This window comes from Equus caballus, chromosome 13, assembly GCF_041296265.1.
Source record: "Equus caballus isolate H_3958 breed thoroughbred chromosome 13, TB-T2T, whole genome shotgun sequence".
NCBI classification, from domain to species: Eukaryota; Metazoa; Chordata; class Mammalia; order Perissodactyla; family Equidae; genus Equus; species Equus caballus.
Window position 1 is genome coordinate 13484235 of NC_091696.1, and position 17514 is coordinate 13501748.

At 42.2% G+C, this 17514-nt stretch overlaps 1 protein-coding gene across 4 annotated transcripts in view; it reads right to left on the bottom strand.

The window, feature by feature from the left end:
* The window catches only part of LOC100062625 (general transcription factor II-I repeat domain-containing protein 2), a 52034-nt gene that overhangs the window by 3435 nt on the left and 31085 nt on the right, over positions 1-17514 (bottom strand). For 2 of the 4 annotated variants that reach the window (XM_001494135.5, XM_070230848.1), the window contains 5 exons: positions 11900-11956; positions 7202-7264; positions 2313-2390; positions 1028-1111; positions 235-418 (listed from right to left, as the gene is read on the bottom strand). In XM_001494135.5, the coding sequence (XP_001494185.1) occupies positions 235-418; positions 1028-1111; positions 2313-2390; positions 7202-7264; positions 11900-11956 (466 nt within the window). The remainder of the gene's footprint in view (positions 1-234; positions 419-1027; positions 1112-2312; positions 2391-7201; positions 7265-11899; positions 11957-17514) is intronic. The other 2 variants (XM_070230846.1, XM_070230847.1) reach the window with 2 other exon arrangements.

Here is a 17514-nt window from a genome sequence, read left to right on the forward strand (position 1 = left end):
GACAGGCTGCCCGCGACAGCGGAGACCGGACACGGACACGCAGCTCGCGGAGGTGGAACAGACGCCACGGGGCTGGCGGCCGCCCAGCAGTTGACGGCGGGACCCACCGCACGCCTCTGGGGTGAGAATCCCTGTGCTGCCACTTGTCCGCCTTGGGCAAGTGAGAGTCTGCAGATTCGTCCTCATGACCGAGGTCATGGGGCCTTCCAATGACCTTTATATCTGCGATCTTACCTAAGGACTGTGAATTTGATAAATTCTGCCGCATCCAAGATCCTGCGCATGGAGCTGATTTCCAGGTAACCGGGGGCTTTGAAGACCACCCCGGGCGGCATGCCATCGATGACCACGCAGCCAGGGTTGAAGGCGATCTTCCTGTAGGGCACCTTCACGGGGAAGTCCACTCCGATTGCTTCACCTGCGATGAGACAAACAGCAAAAAGCCAGCTGAGTGTGTCACTTACTTTTCCCAAACCATGCTTTCCCTTTAGTGTCAAGATTTTAAAATCATTCACATCAAGTGATCAGCCATCATTTCTTTATTTTCCAGTGGTAGGACAATGTACAAATAATTTAATTGATTTTGAAATTGACAGTGGGTAGCACAGCAAACTCAGTTTCTCAACCCATAAACAGAGATCACCACGGTATTTACCTGGAGAAGGTTTTTGTGAGGATCAAATGAGTACTCATGTGTTGAGCACTGATAACGATGCCCGGCCATGGTAAGAACTCAGTAAGTCAAAGGTAGCTATTATTAGTTTTTATTTCTATTCATTTTCTGGAATTGAGATTATATACAATGATATATAACACTGTATTAGTTTTAGGTGCACAACAAAGTGATTTGATACATGGCTAAAATTATTGTTGCTAGTGTTTCCATGGAAAAGCTCTTCTGTAAAAATACAGACTAATTTTCAGCATAGGTCCTTCACAGAAAGATAATTTCTTAGATAAAATATTCAATTAAAAAGAAGCATTTCAAGTACATGAATTTTAGATATGTAATGATACAAAAACTTACCAAATTTTCGGCTAAAGAGGTCATTGACTTGTTCTCTTAGTTGCTTTATCTTTTCAATACTTGGTAATCTTTCCTTCTCATTGTCTAAAAATAAACAAGCAAACTAGGGTTATTAATGTATTTGTCCCCAAGAAAGCTGTTGGAGGAAATGCCTGTTAGCACTGGAGAAAGCGCTTTACAGGCTTATCATTCAGTTTAGTTTTAGCAATAATTAAGCATTTTGGAAACTTGTAAATGGAAGCCATTACAGATGATGGGGAATTTTCCAAATTATGACACTATGTAAACACTACATACTACTTTTGGGAATATTTTCCATATCATGCAAGACAAGGATGTTCACTTTCACCACAATTCTTCAACATTCTAATAGAAATCCTGGCCAGTGCAATAAGCCAAGTAAAAGGAATAAGATGTACTAGGATTAGAAGGGAATATTTTTCGGGGCTGGCCCCGTGGCCGAGTGGTTAAGTTCGCGCGCTCCGCTGCAGGCGGCCCAGTGTTTCGTTGGTTCGAATCCTGGGCGCGGACATGGCGCTGCTCATCAGACCACGCTGAGGTGGCATCCCACATGCCACAACTAGAAGGACCCACAACGAAGAATATACAACTATGTACCGGGGGGCTTTGGGGAGAAAAAGGAAAAAAATAAAATCTTAAAAAAAAAAAAAAAAATTTTTCAATACTTAAAAAATTTTTTATTCTACTTAATTTTGATTAACTAAAGCAATTATGTGGTTCAAAATTTAAGAGAAATGAAACAGTACACAGTGAAAGGGCTCTCCCCCACCCCTATCTTAGCTCTCAGTTTCCCTCCCTGGAGGAACTACGTTGTTAGATTCTTTTGTGTCTCTCCAGATATGTTTTACATCCACATATTCAGAAAGGAAGATTACTTGATGGGCAGCAAACAAAGTCTAGTTCTGTGTTCAATTCCAATTTGACAGCAGCCAGTCCTTGGAGTTGCTGCCCTGAGGTGGGTCTTCCTGGTGATGCCTGCGCACAGCTGGCAGAAGCGGTCTGTCTGCCTAACTGTGTCTGATATGAGCAGGATATTCAGTGTTCAGCAACCTGCAGCATATTTTATATTCCAGAACTGTCAACCCTTAGCTGACAGGGTGAACTAGGCAAAAAAGTAACACCTCCGAGAGACTAACCCATGTCATGAAATGGTTAAAATATAACAATGAAAAATATAAAAGCAAATGAAAAATACAAATTATGATATATAAATTGTATAATATATAAAAAATAAATTATGATAAGGCCAGGTAAGCTTCCATACCTGGAACTGGCACCTGGACGATGTTGAGGTCCTCAACCCCTGCCGCGGAATCTGTAAGACGGGATGAGATGATGTTTCCTTAAAACAGAAACTGAAATTTAGAACTAACAGAAATGAGGCCGGTTCTCCTCTAAAAACGTCAAGATGCTACTCTGATCAGAAGCCCAGGTTGAATTTTTTAAAATTCAGAGAAAATTTAGTTGCAGGATAGCGAGGTGGCTTGGCATGGGCTGCCATCTGAGTCTCTGCGGTTTAATGCTGACGTCAAAGGGCTATGGGCACAGTGGCTTTTATTTATTCTTAGCCCCCAATACTTCAGTCAGTCTAATTTGATTTAAAAAGAAGGGTGGTAAAAAGTATATTTCCTTTGCTGTTATTCTCAGTGTAAAGGGGAGAAAAGGAAATAGGACATGTGAATGTGTCCACGAGGCCATCTATGACATCCCATGAAAAACGACTGAACAGACAGAGGCCCAGAAAGGCCCAGGCAGGCTTGAACAGTCCATGCAGAGCGGACAGTACCATGTTTCCTGGTCAACCGATAAACAGGATGTTCCCCTCACTTCTACGGAGGGAGCGTAAATGAGCCTGTCTGCTCCTTTGGGAGCTCAAGGCCCCGTGCCAGCGGTCTGTGAATCAGTCATTTGAGTGTTTGAGATTCCGCATCTAAAGAGCAAGGCCTCAAAGGGACATAAGGAGCCACATCGCCAACAAAAGCCCTCAATTTTTTCTGCAGTGTCTTGTGCTGCTTCAAATGTAGAATTTTTGGAGGAAATGGGGGAAAATTTGCTACTCTTGACCTCAAAATTACTCTTTTTTCTGATCAATCTAATGAATCCTGGAAGGTCTGATCCTTAGCAATCAGGCTCAACATTAAGAGATTACCGAAACTACTGTGAGTTTCCCTCATCACCTTGAAATGAGAAAAATCTTTTGGGGTGCTTAACACGTCTGAGCCTCCAAAAAACCCAGAACCAGTTCAGGTCATCAGAGTCAATGAAGAGATGGTGCCGGGAGAGAAGGCCTTAGGTTCTGATAAAGTGCTAATGTTCTATCATTAAAACGGGCTCCGCAAAATTTAAAAATCCGTCACAAAGGACACCAAGTATAATTTAAAAATTGATCAAAAGCTACTTATAATTAATGCATAAGTTGGCACTTAATCCATTTTAATGACCCTGCACATTTCAAACAAATAGATGGCATTTTCACTAATGGGTCTGAGCCCTAACTCCTCCGACACGCCCCCTTTACGCAGACAATGCCTTCTTTTGAGCTCACTCATCAATTTCCTCCTAAGTCAGTTTTAAACTGCTCCTCCGGCTCCATGATCTATGAACCATCCTTATAACCCTTCAGATGAACGACAAGAACACACCTACAGATGGACTTCCAAACGCTTTAGTCCTTTGAACACTTGCTAGTGGCAAAATTGTTTGCCAAATAATTTATAGCTAATTTTTTGAAAAACTGCTATCCAGGACAAAAGGGGATTAGCCTACCCTCCCCACACAATCGTGATGCCCCAGAAGACAACAGCGCAGCACACAGGCCGCTGTGGGATCACTTCTATCGACTGGCATTCCAATCACTGCTGGACTTTGATTCTAAACATGGCACTTTTCTCTTTATATTCTTAAAAGTGCTTTAAGGCAACAACTCAAATATCCATCAACGGAAGAATGGATAGACTCTGATTTACACACACAATGGAATATTATTCAGCCTTAAAAAGGAAGTTCTGACATATGCTGCCACATGGATGACCCTTGAAGATCTGAAGTGAAAGAAGCCAGACACAAAAGGTCACATATTGTGCAATTCCATCTATAGGAAATATGTAGAACACGTAAATCCACAGAGACAGAAAGTAGATTAGTGTTGTTAGGGGCTAATGGAGTGGGAGGGGGTAGGGGAGGCACTCTTAATGGGTTTTCTTTTGGGGAAATGAAAATGTTTGGAACTAGATGGAGATGATGGTTGTACAACACTGAATGCAGTGAATTGTTCACTCTGAAATGGTTAATTTAATTTAACTTATTTATTTATTTATTTTTGAGGAAGATTAGCCCTGAGCTAACTACTGCCAATCCTCCTCTTTTTGCTGAGGAAGACCGGCCCTGAGCTAACATCCGTGCCCATCTTCCTCTACTTTATACGTGGGACGCCTACCACAGCATGGCTTTTTGCCAAGTGGTGCCATGTCCGCACCTGGGATCCGAACCGGGGAACCCTGGGTCGCTGAAGTGGAATGTGTGCACTTAACCTCTGCGCCACCGGGCTGGCCCCTGAAATGGTTAATTTTATTTTAATTTCACCTCAATAAAAAATGTTTTAAGTAATTTAAGCCATTCCTTTCACGGAATTTTAAGGAAAACAAATTTCACTGTATGGCTCAGAATGGTGGTACCCAATGCCATGTTGAGGCCTTAAGATGACTTTGAAACTGGGCCATGTAAATATCATATTTTATCCATAAACACACTCAGGCCCCACTGACTTCAGGTACAGAGGAACCAGCATAAATCCATTCTCATTAATGGAAAATCCTTCTGAAAATATGCACCCTCCTGGCTGTGGGCAGGGACATCATCCCTGGATAGGAAGCATCTTCTCCGTGCTCAGTTACCCTGATGGCATCGCCACATAATTTCCAGGAAAGCCGTCAGGGCTAAAACATGGCAGAAAGGCCGGCCATTTGCACAGACTCTATCCATATGTGGACTGTTCCCCTTAAGACTTAAGTAATATATGCTCACTGTGGAGAATTAGAGAAATCCCAAAAGGGATAAGGAAGAAAGGTCACTCCAAGCATGATTCCACTACTGCTGGCAGACTTTCTTTTTTTGTATTCTCTTCTGTTTTTCTTTCTACATAATTTTTCTAATCAAAATCAAGATCCTACTGTAAATTATGATTTCTTTTGGTCCCCCTTCATCTTGTTTATAACTCTTCTCTTTTTTTTAAAGATTGGCACCTGAGCTGACATCTGTTGCCAATCTTTTTTTTTCTCTTCTTCTCCTTCTTTCTTCTTCCTTCTTCTTCTCCCTAACCCCCCACCCCAAGTACATAGCTGTATATTCTAGTTGTAGGTCCTTCTGGCTCTGCTGTGTGGGACGCCGCCTCAGCATGGCTTGACGAGCAGTGCTAGGTCCACGCCCAGGATCCAAACCGGCAAAACCCTGGGATGCCAAAGTGGAGTGTGTGAACTTAACCACTCAGCCACAGGGGTGGCCCCTGTTTATAACTCTTCCTGAGCCAGACAGTTTTGCTGTACACTGAGTACACTGAGAGCATTTTTCCCAGTGGACCACCACGACCCGTTCTAACTGCTGGGCACTGGCATTGCACCCAGTTTTTCTTTGTTGTAAATGGTGATGAGAGAGGCTTTTTCCCCCTAAAACAATCAACTTGATGAAACCATTCTTAGAATTCAAATAAACAAAGTAAAAATGGAAGAATCAAATCAGGATGGCAACATTCATTAAGTCTCAAAATTCCCCCAATCGTGGCAAAACCAGTTCAGACCCTGTGATGTTTCATGGGAAATAGTATTCTCTCTCAATAAAAGAACTCAGGGAAAAAAAAGGTAAATACAACTTCCAAGGGATGTTTATTTTAAAAGCATAATTTGTAGAGTTTATCCACCTCTTTCCAAACACTGCCATCTTCTTAGGTTGTGTTTCTGATGGAAAAATCATAAAATTGCAAATTAAAAGAAAAAGTAATTTCAAGCCGTTTTTTTTTTTTTCCAGGGGAAGATTCGCCCTAGGCTAACACCTGTTGCCAATTTTCCTCCTTTTTTCTTCTTTTTCCTCCCAAAGCCCAGTACATAGTTGTGTATGGTTGTAAGTTCTTCTGGTTCTTCTATGTGAGCCACCACCACAGCATGGCTACGGACAGACGAATGGTGTGGTTCCACGCGTGGGGAACTGACCCAGGGCCGCTGAAGCAGAGCACGCAGGACTTTACCACTAGGCCATTACGGCTGGCTCAAAATTGCAATTTTTTGTTATTTGATAATCAGATTTTACTAATTCAAAATCACATCTGTTCAGGTGAGTGGGATTTTATGGAATGCTAGGATAGAATTATATACCTAATGACATTAATTCTGAGACCTTGCAACATTATTAGATATATAAAATCAAAGCACTCACATTAGGAAGACACTATGGACCAGCTCATGTTCCAGGAGCAGAGAGGAAAATACTTTTTAGCAGATGACTAAGTAGCTCACAACGAAAGCAAACAGGCACATTCTTTTAAGTAAATGGGCTGAAAATCTACAAATACCAGGATACATGGGCTCATTCATTTCCCTGAAAAATCAAAAAAGTTTCCAAAAAAACTTTCAAGTGTAAAGAATATCTTAGAATATGTTTATAACTATTGGGTGTGGCTTTTAAATAAACACATGCACAAAAAACCAAACAGGTTCCATGTCAACGTAAGTACTTTAAAGAAAAGCATCTTACATGGTGGATCTCAAAAACTAAATCTTGGTTAAACCACACTTTGAACGTCACTTCCTTTAGATACTTGCGCTTACACTGAGCTCACTGATTCCAGGCCCAGGGCTGTTCTTTTTGAACTCTATCACACAGAGGGGGAGAGGGCATGTTTCCAAGTGAACCAGCCTTTTCCCCTCCATCGCCCCGTCCCCCTTCATCCTTTCCTCTCTGGGGCAGAGCACACCTCGGTCCCACGTTTGCATGGCCTAATTCTCTTGTCTACAAAGCCCAGGGCACCGTGTGCTTGGTGAGCACAGGCCAGCTCCGGTCATACAAACACACACATCAATTTCAATCTCTCCCCCACGATGATTCTTTAAGAAGGGACGAAAACCATACTTAGCGGTGTGACTGCGACAAGGCTTTTGGACTAACCTTCAGTTTTCACCTCAGCTTCGGGGTCCTCACTCGTTTCTGGAGGGACAAGCTGAGTAGAATCTTGAAAAGAAAATTTCTAAAATGACATTCATTATTATGGATTCACATGTCCCAACATTTCACTGCTCCTATACCAAAAAGGTAGCTTATCCTGGCATTTTAAATACATTTCACGCTTAAGAAACATAAAGGTAATTTTAATTTTGCTGGGATAATAGGGTCACAAGGATAGTCTTACAAGAGATAAGGGGAGGTAGGAAACTTTCAGATACTATCCAACAATCCACAGCTACCCTCAGGAATGGACACAGGGTAGCCTTCTATTAGCGCTAACGGCATTCTTAGGGGCACAGTGTTTTCTTGTTGTCATCAGGAATTACTAGGATAAAAAGAAAGCCATTTGCTTTGGTCAACAGCTCCCCTCTCATCCTGCCCACAGCCCCTGGGTGACTCACGGTCTGTTATCACACGGACGCGCAATCGGCCTTTCTGGCAGACAAGAATGATGACACATACATTAAGTTCTTCTACACACAGACAAAAGCCTGACCAGGTTATCCCTCCTAACTCTAGCGCATTTTAGAAAGATCTGCCAAAGCTTACATTAATCGTTAGCAAAGGAAGAAAGACCAGAACTCAAAACTAATGTAGCTGTATTGAAATGGTACTTGCGTAATGTAAGATATAACCTTTGGGGGGACATGGGTGAAGGTGCACCAGACCTCTCTGTACTATTCTTGCAGCTTCTTTTGAATCTATAATTCTTTCTTTCTTTCTTTCTTTTTGTGAGGAAGATTGGCCCTGAGTGAACATCTGTGCCAGTCTTCCTCTGTTTTATGTGGGATGCCACCACAGCATGGCTTGACCAGTGGTGTGTAGGTCTGCACCTGGGATCCGAACCTGTGAACCCCAGGCTGCCAAAGCGGAGTGTGTGAACTTAACCACTACACCTCCGGGCCAGCCCCTATAATTATTTCAAAGTAAAAAGTTAAAAAAAATCAAACTAATTCAGCTCTATTGTAAACGGACTTTCCACTCTACTGTGATAATAAAAATCTCTTCAGAAATTAAGTATTTCAAAGGCTAACATCCAATGGAATCTTTCTGACTCTCACTCAACACGAATTCTACAACTGACCACCAGGTTTTCTTCTTTCTAAATACGTTCTATCAAAAAAAGCAATGACCAAACAATGTCTTAACAGGCTTTAACAAAGGGAAGTAAAATGATGCAAGGGAAGAACAGATTTCAACCGAATTCAAAGTAACTGTCCTGCCCCACATTCAGAGAAGGTCAGAGATCGCAATGAAGGAAAAGAAAAGAAATGAAAAATAAACAGAAGAATTCCGACACACGCTACAACATGGATGAACCTTGTGGACATCAAGCTGAGTGAAATAAGCCTGTCACAAAAGGACAAATGCTGTATGATGCCACTTACATGAGGTGCCTAGAGCAGTCAGATGCACAGAGACGGAAGGAGGGGGTGGTTGCTAGGGGGAGGGAGGGAGGGGGCGGGGAGGTGGTGGTGTAATGGGGACAGATCTGCAAAATGGGAAAGTTCTGGAGATCTGCTTCACAACAATGTGAACATACTTGACACTACTGAACTGTGCACTTAGCAGAGGGTAAGCTGGCAAACTTTACGTGATATGCTTTTTACCACAATAAAAAATACATACTTTAGAAAAATAAACAGAAGTTAAATAATGCCAGAGCAACTTGTCTTCTTGGTTGAAAGCCATCAAGTTCCAGAGGACTCATTTTCTGAGTGAAGGAGCAACGCTGAGACTGGCTCTAAGATAGTAGGCTCCCTGGCAAAATCGGTCAAAATTCTTCTAGGTCAGAGAACTGGATAAACTGCTCAGTGGACCGCTGGAACAGTCCTCCACAATAAAGACCTCCAGAACCCCGAAATCACAGAAGCTAGTAAAAATGACCACAAATCAGTCCTTTGGAAAATGCTTTTGACTTAGGGGAAAATACAAATCATTGTGGTACTAAGACATATAGACAGCTCCTAAAAGCAAGATCGTCTCGCCTATAAACTGACAAAGATGTTCCATGCCTCCAGGTTTGGAGAGGAGATTTCCCTTATGAATTTTACCTTGGACATCTGTGAACCATTTGAGTTCAGGCCTTAAATACAACGCTCAAGATCGATATATGAATGGAGGGAAGTACTGTCAAACTTTACTTCTAACTCAAGAATTTCCTAAAATACTTTTTCAACTCTGTTCAAAATGAAAGAAAGCAACAAATGGTGCCAACACGAAGTTTTCTCTTCACTTAACTTCCATATCCGGGTGCTTTAAGGAGAATCATTTACAGATGGGAAAGGAAGAGAGCAATGGAGTTCTAACACCATATCTTAGGACTAGACTCAGCCAGTTTTCTAAGAAGGCACGCCAGGAAGCCGCCTTCTTTATGTTCAGACGTGTGTTTTAAAAGAGTGTGTTCTTCAAAAGGGGCAAAGAAGGAAACTACCTCAACATAATAAAGGCCATATACGACAAACCCATAGCCAACATCATACTCAATGGGCAAAAACTGAACGCTATCCCCCTGAAAACAGGAACAAGACAAGGATGCCCTCTATCACCACTCTTATTTAACATAGTACTGGAGGTCCTGGCCAGAGCAATCAGGCAAGAAAAAGGAATAAAAGGAATCCAAATAGGGAGGGAAGAAGTGAAACTCTCGCTGTTTGCAGATGACATGATCTTATATATAGAAAACCCCAAAGAATCCATTGGAAAACTCTTAGAAGTAATCAACAACTACAGCAAAGTTGCAGGGTATAAAATTAATTTGCATAAATCAGTAGCATTTCTATACTCCAGTAATGAACCAACAGAAAAAGAACTCAAGAATACAATACCCTTCACAATCGCAACAAAAAGAATAAAATACCTTGGAGTAAATTTAACTAAGGAAGTGAAGGACCTATATAATGAAAATTACAAGGCCATTCTGAGAGAATTGGATGACGACATAAGTAGATGGAAAGACATTCCATGTACATGGATTGGAAGAATAAACATAGTTAAAATGTCCGTTCTACCTAAAGCAATCTACAGATTCAACGCCATCCCAATCAGAATCCCAATGACATTCTTTACAGAATTAGAACAAAGAATCCTAAAATTCATATGGGGCAACAAAAGACCCCGAATTTCTAAAGCAATCCTGAGAAAAAAGAACAAAACGGGAGGCATCACAATCCCTGACTTCAAAACATACTACAAAGCTACAGTAATCAAAACAGCATGGTACTGGTACAAAAACAGGTGCACAGATCAATGGAACAGAATTGAAAGCCCAGAAATAAAACCACACATCTATGGACAGCTTATCTTTGACAAAGGAGCTGAGGGCATACAATGGAGAAAAGAAAGTCTTTTCAACAAATGGTGCTGGGAAAACCGGAAAGCCACATGTAAAAGAATGAAAATTGACCATTCTTTTTCACCATTCACCAAAATAAACTCAAAATGGATCAAAGACCTAAAGGTGAGACCTGAAACCATAAGGCTTCTGGAAGAAAACGTAGGCAGTACACTCTTTGACATCAATATTAAAAGGATCTTTTTGGACACCATGCCTTCTCAGAGAAGGGAAACAATAGAAAGAATAAACAAATGGGACTTCATCAGATTAAAGAGCTTCTTCAAGGCAAATGAAAACAGGATTGAAACAAAAAAACAACCCACTAACTGGGAAAAAATATTTGCAAGTCATATATCTGACAAGGGCTTAATATCCATAATATATAAAGAACTCTCGCAACTCAACAACAAAACATCAAACAACCCAATCAAAAAATGGGCTGGAGACACGAACAGACATTTCTCCAAAGAAGATATACTGATGGCCAATAGGCACATGAAAAGATGCTCATCATCGCTCATCATCAGGGAAATGCAAATCAAAACTACACTAAGATATCACCTTACACTCGTTAGAATGACAAAAATATCTAAAACTAATAGCAACAAATGTTGGAGAGGTTGTGGAGAAAAAGGAACCCTCATACACTGCTGGTGGGAATGCAAACTGGTGCAGCCACTATGGAAAACAGTATGGAGATTCCTCAAAAAATTAAAAATAGAACTACCATATGATCCAGCCATCCCACTACTGGCTATTTATCCAAAGAGCTTGAAGTCAGCAATCCCAAAAGTCCTGTGCACCCCAATGTTTATTGCAGCACTGTTTACAATAGCCGAGACATGGAAGCAACCTAAGCGTCCAGCAACAGACGAATGGATAAAGAAGATGTGGTACATATATACAATGGAATACTACTCAGCTGCAAAACAGAACAAAATCATTCCATTTGCAATAACATGGATGGACCTTGAGAGAATTATGTTGAGTGAAATAAGCCAGCAAGAAAAGGATAATCTGTGTATGACTCCACTCATATGAGGAATTTAAAATTATGGACTAAGAACAGTTTAGTGGATGCCAGGGGAGAGGTGGGGTGGGGGGTGGGCACAAAGGGTGAAGTGGTGCACCTACAACATGACTGACAAACATTAATGTACAACTGAAATTTCACAAGATTGTAACCTATCAATAACTCAATAAAAAAATAAAAATAAAAAATAAAAGAGTGTGTTCTTTATAAAATACTGAAACCAAAAAAAAAAAAAAAGAGAGAGAGAGACAAAATGCCTCATTTTTCTAACCTTCCATTGGTAATTCCATTTCTATTACTTCACTGCTCCCCGAAGAATGATGGCTTTCTGAAAGGAAAGCAAAAAACATATTACAAAAAGGTAGAAATACAAATTAAAAAAAGAAATTATTGAAAACAATTCAAGACTCGCACAGGAATGTACATGAAATACTTCGATTCCTTGAAATAAAATTCACACAAATGATCGCTTCTTCACGTTTTTTCTTTGTCATTGTACTTGTACTTCGGAAAAATTCCAAATATACAATAGCACAGAGATGGTCTAAGGAAGCCACGTGCCCATCCCCCAGCGCCAACAGTCATCAGCTCACGCAATCCTGTGTCTTCTGTGCCTGCCCCACCCCCACTGTCCGTCCACGGGAAATCCCAGATATGGCAGAACTCAGTGCACAAACACCGCGTACGCACAAACGCACAAGTAAGACGTAACAACTTTCACCACAACATCATGACGACTCCCCCAAGGACCAATTATTCTTTATCATCATCTAATATATCGTCATTGTTCAAATTTCCTCCATTATCTCATAAATGTCTTTTTATTTTTAAAAAAACCCTTTATATTTGGAAATAGTTTTAAACTTATAGAAAAGTTGCAAAAATAAAATAGTAAAAGAAGATCCATATACCCTTTACTCAGATAACATAATGTTAATGTTTTACCATTTTCCTTTATCATTTGTAATTTCTCTCCCCCATCATCTGTCTATAGATACAAATGTATATTTATATACTTTTTTTTCTGAACCATCCGAGGGAAAGTTACACACATCAGGGCCCTTTATCTCTAAATACTTCAGTGACTATTTCCTAAGAATAAGGATATCCTTTCACGGTCACAGGACAGTTAGAAAAATCACAGCGCTTAACACTGAGGCATTTTTATCTGTCCCACCACTTGTATTCCAGTGTTGTCGGTTGCCCCAAATGTCCTTTCTAGCTCTTTCCCTTTCGGTGCAGGATCTGGTTTGGGGGTCAGGTGTTGCTTTCCATTGTCACATCCCTTCAGTCTCCTTTAATCTGAACAGTTCCATAGTCTGTCTGTGATTTTTATGGCATTGCCATTTCCTAATATAGACCCCCTTCCCCACCCTTTTCCCCCCAATCAAATGTTCCTCATTTTGAGTGTGTCTGATGTTTCCTCATGATAAGATTCAGGTTTCAGGGGCCGGCCCGGTGGCGCAGCGGTTAAGTTCACATGTTCCACTTCTCGGCAGCCCGGGGTTCACTGGTTGGGATCCCGGGTGTGGACATGGCACTGCTTGGCAAAAGCCATGCTGTGGTAGGCATCCCACGTATAAAGTAGAGGAAGAGGGGCATGGATGTTAGCTCAGGGCCAGTCTTCCTCAGCAAAAAAGAGGAGGATTGGCAGTAGTTAGCTCAGGGCTAATCTTCCTCAAAAAAAAAAAAAAAAAAAAAGATTCAGGTTTTGCATTATAGCCAGAACGCTGCCTAGAGGCTGGTGTGTCCGTCTCAGGGTACCACGTCTGGAGGCATGTGAGGTCTGCTACAGACATTTTTATGTTTGTGTCCCCAAACGCCTACGTTGAAATCTACCCCTCAGTGTGATGATATTGGAGGTGGGGCCTTTGGGAGGTGATGAGGTCAGAAGGGTGGAGCCCTCAAGAATGGGATTGGTGCCCTCAGAAAGAGGCCCCAGAGAGCTCCCTTGTCCCTTCCACCACGTGAGGACACAGCAAGACGGCAGCCATCTATGAATCAGGAAGCGGGCTCTCACAGACCCCAGATCAGCTGGCACCTTGAGCTTGGACTTCCAATAACTGTGAGCTTCCAAAGCCGTGAGGAATGAACGTCTGTAGAGTGTGAGCCCCCAATCTACGGGATCCTGTTCCAGCAGCCCTGGCGGACTAAGGCAGTGTCCATCTGTCCCTCACTGGGATGTGCATTTTGACCACCCAATCAAGGTGTTATTTGATTTCCCCACGGTGTAATTACTGTTTTTCCCTCCCGCTTGCAACTAACAAGCAGACTGTGGGGAGAAACTTTAAGACCATGTAAATATTCCACTCCTTTTCTAAGTTTCTCTCTAGATTTACCATCCACTGATGATTCCTGTTTGAGCCAATCTTTTATTATAATAGCTGGAAAACTAGGATTTTCCAATTCCAGCAGTGTTCCTTTCCGGGGACCATTCGTCATCTGGCATTCCAGGGGAATTGGTAAATGTCTTTGCAACTGGTTTGCTAAAATCAGGATTGCAGCAAAACCCCCTCATTGCATTTGGTTGAAATGTCTCTTACATCTCTTTTCTATAAAACAGATTTCTGGGGCTGGCTCCGTGGCTGAGTGGTTAAGTTTGCGTGCTCCGCTGCAGGCGGCCCAGTGTTTCGTTGGTTCGAATCCTGGGTGCAAACATGGCACTGCTCATCAAACCACGCTGAGGCAGCGTCCCATATGCCATAACTAGAAGGACCCACAACGAAGAATATACAGCTATGTACCGGGGGTCTTTGGGAAGAAAAACGAAAAAAATAAAATCTTTAAAAAATAAATAAATAAATAAAACAGATTTCTCTTGCTTTTTTTTTTTTTTAACTCGCCCTTCTTTGCTGGAGAACCCAGTACAATTTGTCTTGTTGAGTTACTCCCATTCTGGAGTTTATTGCCTGTGTTCTCATGGTGATGTTTTCCTATGTTCCTGTATCCCCCGCATTTCCTGCAAACTGGTGGTTAAGTTTGACTTTTGGGGGCAATGATCCCAGAGGCGTACTTCCTCCCGGATCCTGTCAGGAGGCACATTGTGACTCACACCTCTATCTTTGTGAGGTTAACCCTGACCGGTGAATGCAGGCGCTGTCAGCCTGACCCACTGTGATAAAGTCCCCATCGGCATTTTACAAAGGCTTCTAACAGCCATTGATGATTATTGCCAGGATGCGTGGTTTCATTAGGGGTGGCAAAGTGGGGACGTTTTATGACTTCTTTTTAAGTCTTATGTTTTATTCCCCAAAAGTTTTTAAGCGAAAAAAAGGAGGAGAGGAATTCAACACATACTTTATTTGCTAGGTAAAAGTTCGAATCTGAATAAATTTTGGATTTTATTATCAGTGACTCTAAGTATCCTACAAAATTATTAATCAATATCTGTCTGTCAGCAACAGGAAAAAACCCCCACAGACACTTCATTATGCGGTTCTTATATTTTTCCCTTGTTGTGAAGCTCAGACCCGGAAGCGGAGCCTGTGACAAAAGTGAGTGATGAGCAAGCCGGCCCCACGGCTGCTGCCCAGGGCTGCGCTGGCTGACGGCGGCCTCACTTCCCATTCCCAGGACCAAGTCAGAGCAACCGCAGTCTTAAAGGAAGACTCTGCACATATTTCGGGTTAGGAAACTCACACCAACACAACGCTGTAGGAGGGCCCGAGGTCTCGATAACACCTTTTTGTTTGTTTACCAATTCTGCAATTATTTGAAGAAAGGGGAGGGGGAGATTATCTATCTAGGCACACAGAGAATTTAAGCTTTTTTGTTCTCTTTCCAGCCTCTCGCCCTGTGTTTGGTCAGACTGGAAGGGAGGGGAGCAGGAGGGAGGCGGAGGCCGAAGGGAGTGGGCTCAGAACAGGCTGCTGGTAAGATGGTGATGGGGGGCAGGAGGGCAGGACAGACGTGGGGGCCTCCCGTCACATCGGGCTGCAGATACGCAGGCTCTCTGGCCCGTCTTCAACCAATGATCCCCATCCCCTTGTTCAATGTGAAGCACGCCGCTACACTCAGGTTCTGTGGTGACACGAAAGGCAAGGGCATCCTGGGCTGCTCATGGGCAGGACAGACTCAGGCAAAGGCCTTTCCCGCAGCCACAGCGCGCAGGGCAGCAGCACTGCACAGAATCTGCAAACCGGTGTATCAACTCGCCTATTTCTGTCACAGTTCTGCCACAAACCAAGCATATGGGGTTCGAGGGATGTCAGGGCTCACCAGGAAGACGACCACCACCCAGAAGCGGGGGGGGGCAAGGGAACTCCCGGGGAGACGGAGACTGGAGTGGGGGCTTCCGTGTGCGGGTGATGTTGCTCGGCGACAAGGAGGGGAGGGCCTGCGTCAGAGAGCTGTGAGGGCCAGCAGGGTGGGGGTGCTTGCAGCCCTGGGCTTTTCCTTCTCTGTGCCTAGCAGAAGTTGGAAGCTCATGGAGTTTGGTCCTGCAGGCCTTTGAGCTAACAGGTCTCAGCTGCTGTGAAGAAATAACCTAGGGGCCAATACACAGAGGCCATCTACGGCTCATTTCTAGAACACGAAGCACCTTCAACAGTGCATCATCAAACTGTTCACGCTGGGCAACACGCGGCCACAGATGCCACAAAATACAAATCACTTAAATATGAAAGCAACTCACTTTCCATTTTGAGTCTCACGTGACTTTACCAAACAGAAGTAGAGGTAAATAAAAACAAATTGCTCCTTGTTTAGGTTCAACTCTAAGCACAGTAAAGTTTACATAAAAAACAGAAGTAGGCCAATGTATTTCTCTTCCTCCTCTTTCATTTCAAAAAGTCAAAATCCAGGGCGTAGTGGTTGAGTTTGGTGTGCTCTGCTTCGGTGACCTGGGTTAATGGGTTCAGATCCTGGGTGTGGACCTACACAACTCATCAGCCAAGCTGTGGTGGTGACTCACATACATACAAAAATAGAGGAAGACTGGCACAGATGTTAGCTCAGGGCTAATCTCCCTCAAGCAAAATAAAAAGAGGAAGATTGCCAACAGATGTTAGCTCAGGGCAAATCTTCCTCAGCAAACAAAAAAAAAAAAGAAGAAGAAGAAAAAGTCAAAATCTAGAACTAAATATCACATGCAGTAAATTCAATGTAGATAAACTCTAAAATACTGACATGCTCTGGAAAGTGGAGGCAGAAGAGTATATATTTGAAACACTTCAAAATGAGGAATTTTTTATCAGCAGGATCCTTTTATCAAAGGATCTGCTTTGGAGCAGAAATTCAGTCACCAAATTTGAGTTAAGATATCGAATAGTAGTCACTCCATAAAGAAAAAAGGTAAAATTAAAAATAAATGAATAGTAATGAAATTATGACACATGCTACAAAATGGACGAACGTTTAAGATATTATGCTAAGAGAAACAAGTCAGTCACAAAAAGACAAATACTGTATGGTTCCACTTACATGAAGCACCTGGAACAGGCAAATTCATAGAGACAGAGAGTAGAATGTGGGTGCCAGGGGAAGGGGAATAGGAAAGGGGAGTTATTGCTTAATGGGCACAGAATTTCCGTTTGTGATGAGGAAAATGTTCTGGAGATGGATGGTGGTGATGGTCACACGACAATGTGATTGTACTTAGTGCCACTGACCCGTGCATTTAAAAATGGTTAAAATGGCAAATTTTATCTGGTGTATGTATGTTCTATCACAATAATAATAAAAAAGCAAATGAGTAAAAAGATGACCAGTGTCAGTTTACGAAGAACATGAGGATTCCTGGTAAATTAATCCAGAGACAGTTATAACAAAATATTCCTGGTCCAGAGTTTTGAGAGCAAAAATTGTTTGTATTGAATAGGCATCGAATGTGTTGAAAATAATCTGATAATCAGTCAAATTAAATGTGAAGTTAATCACATTTTATTT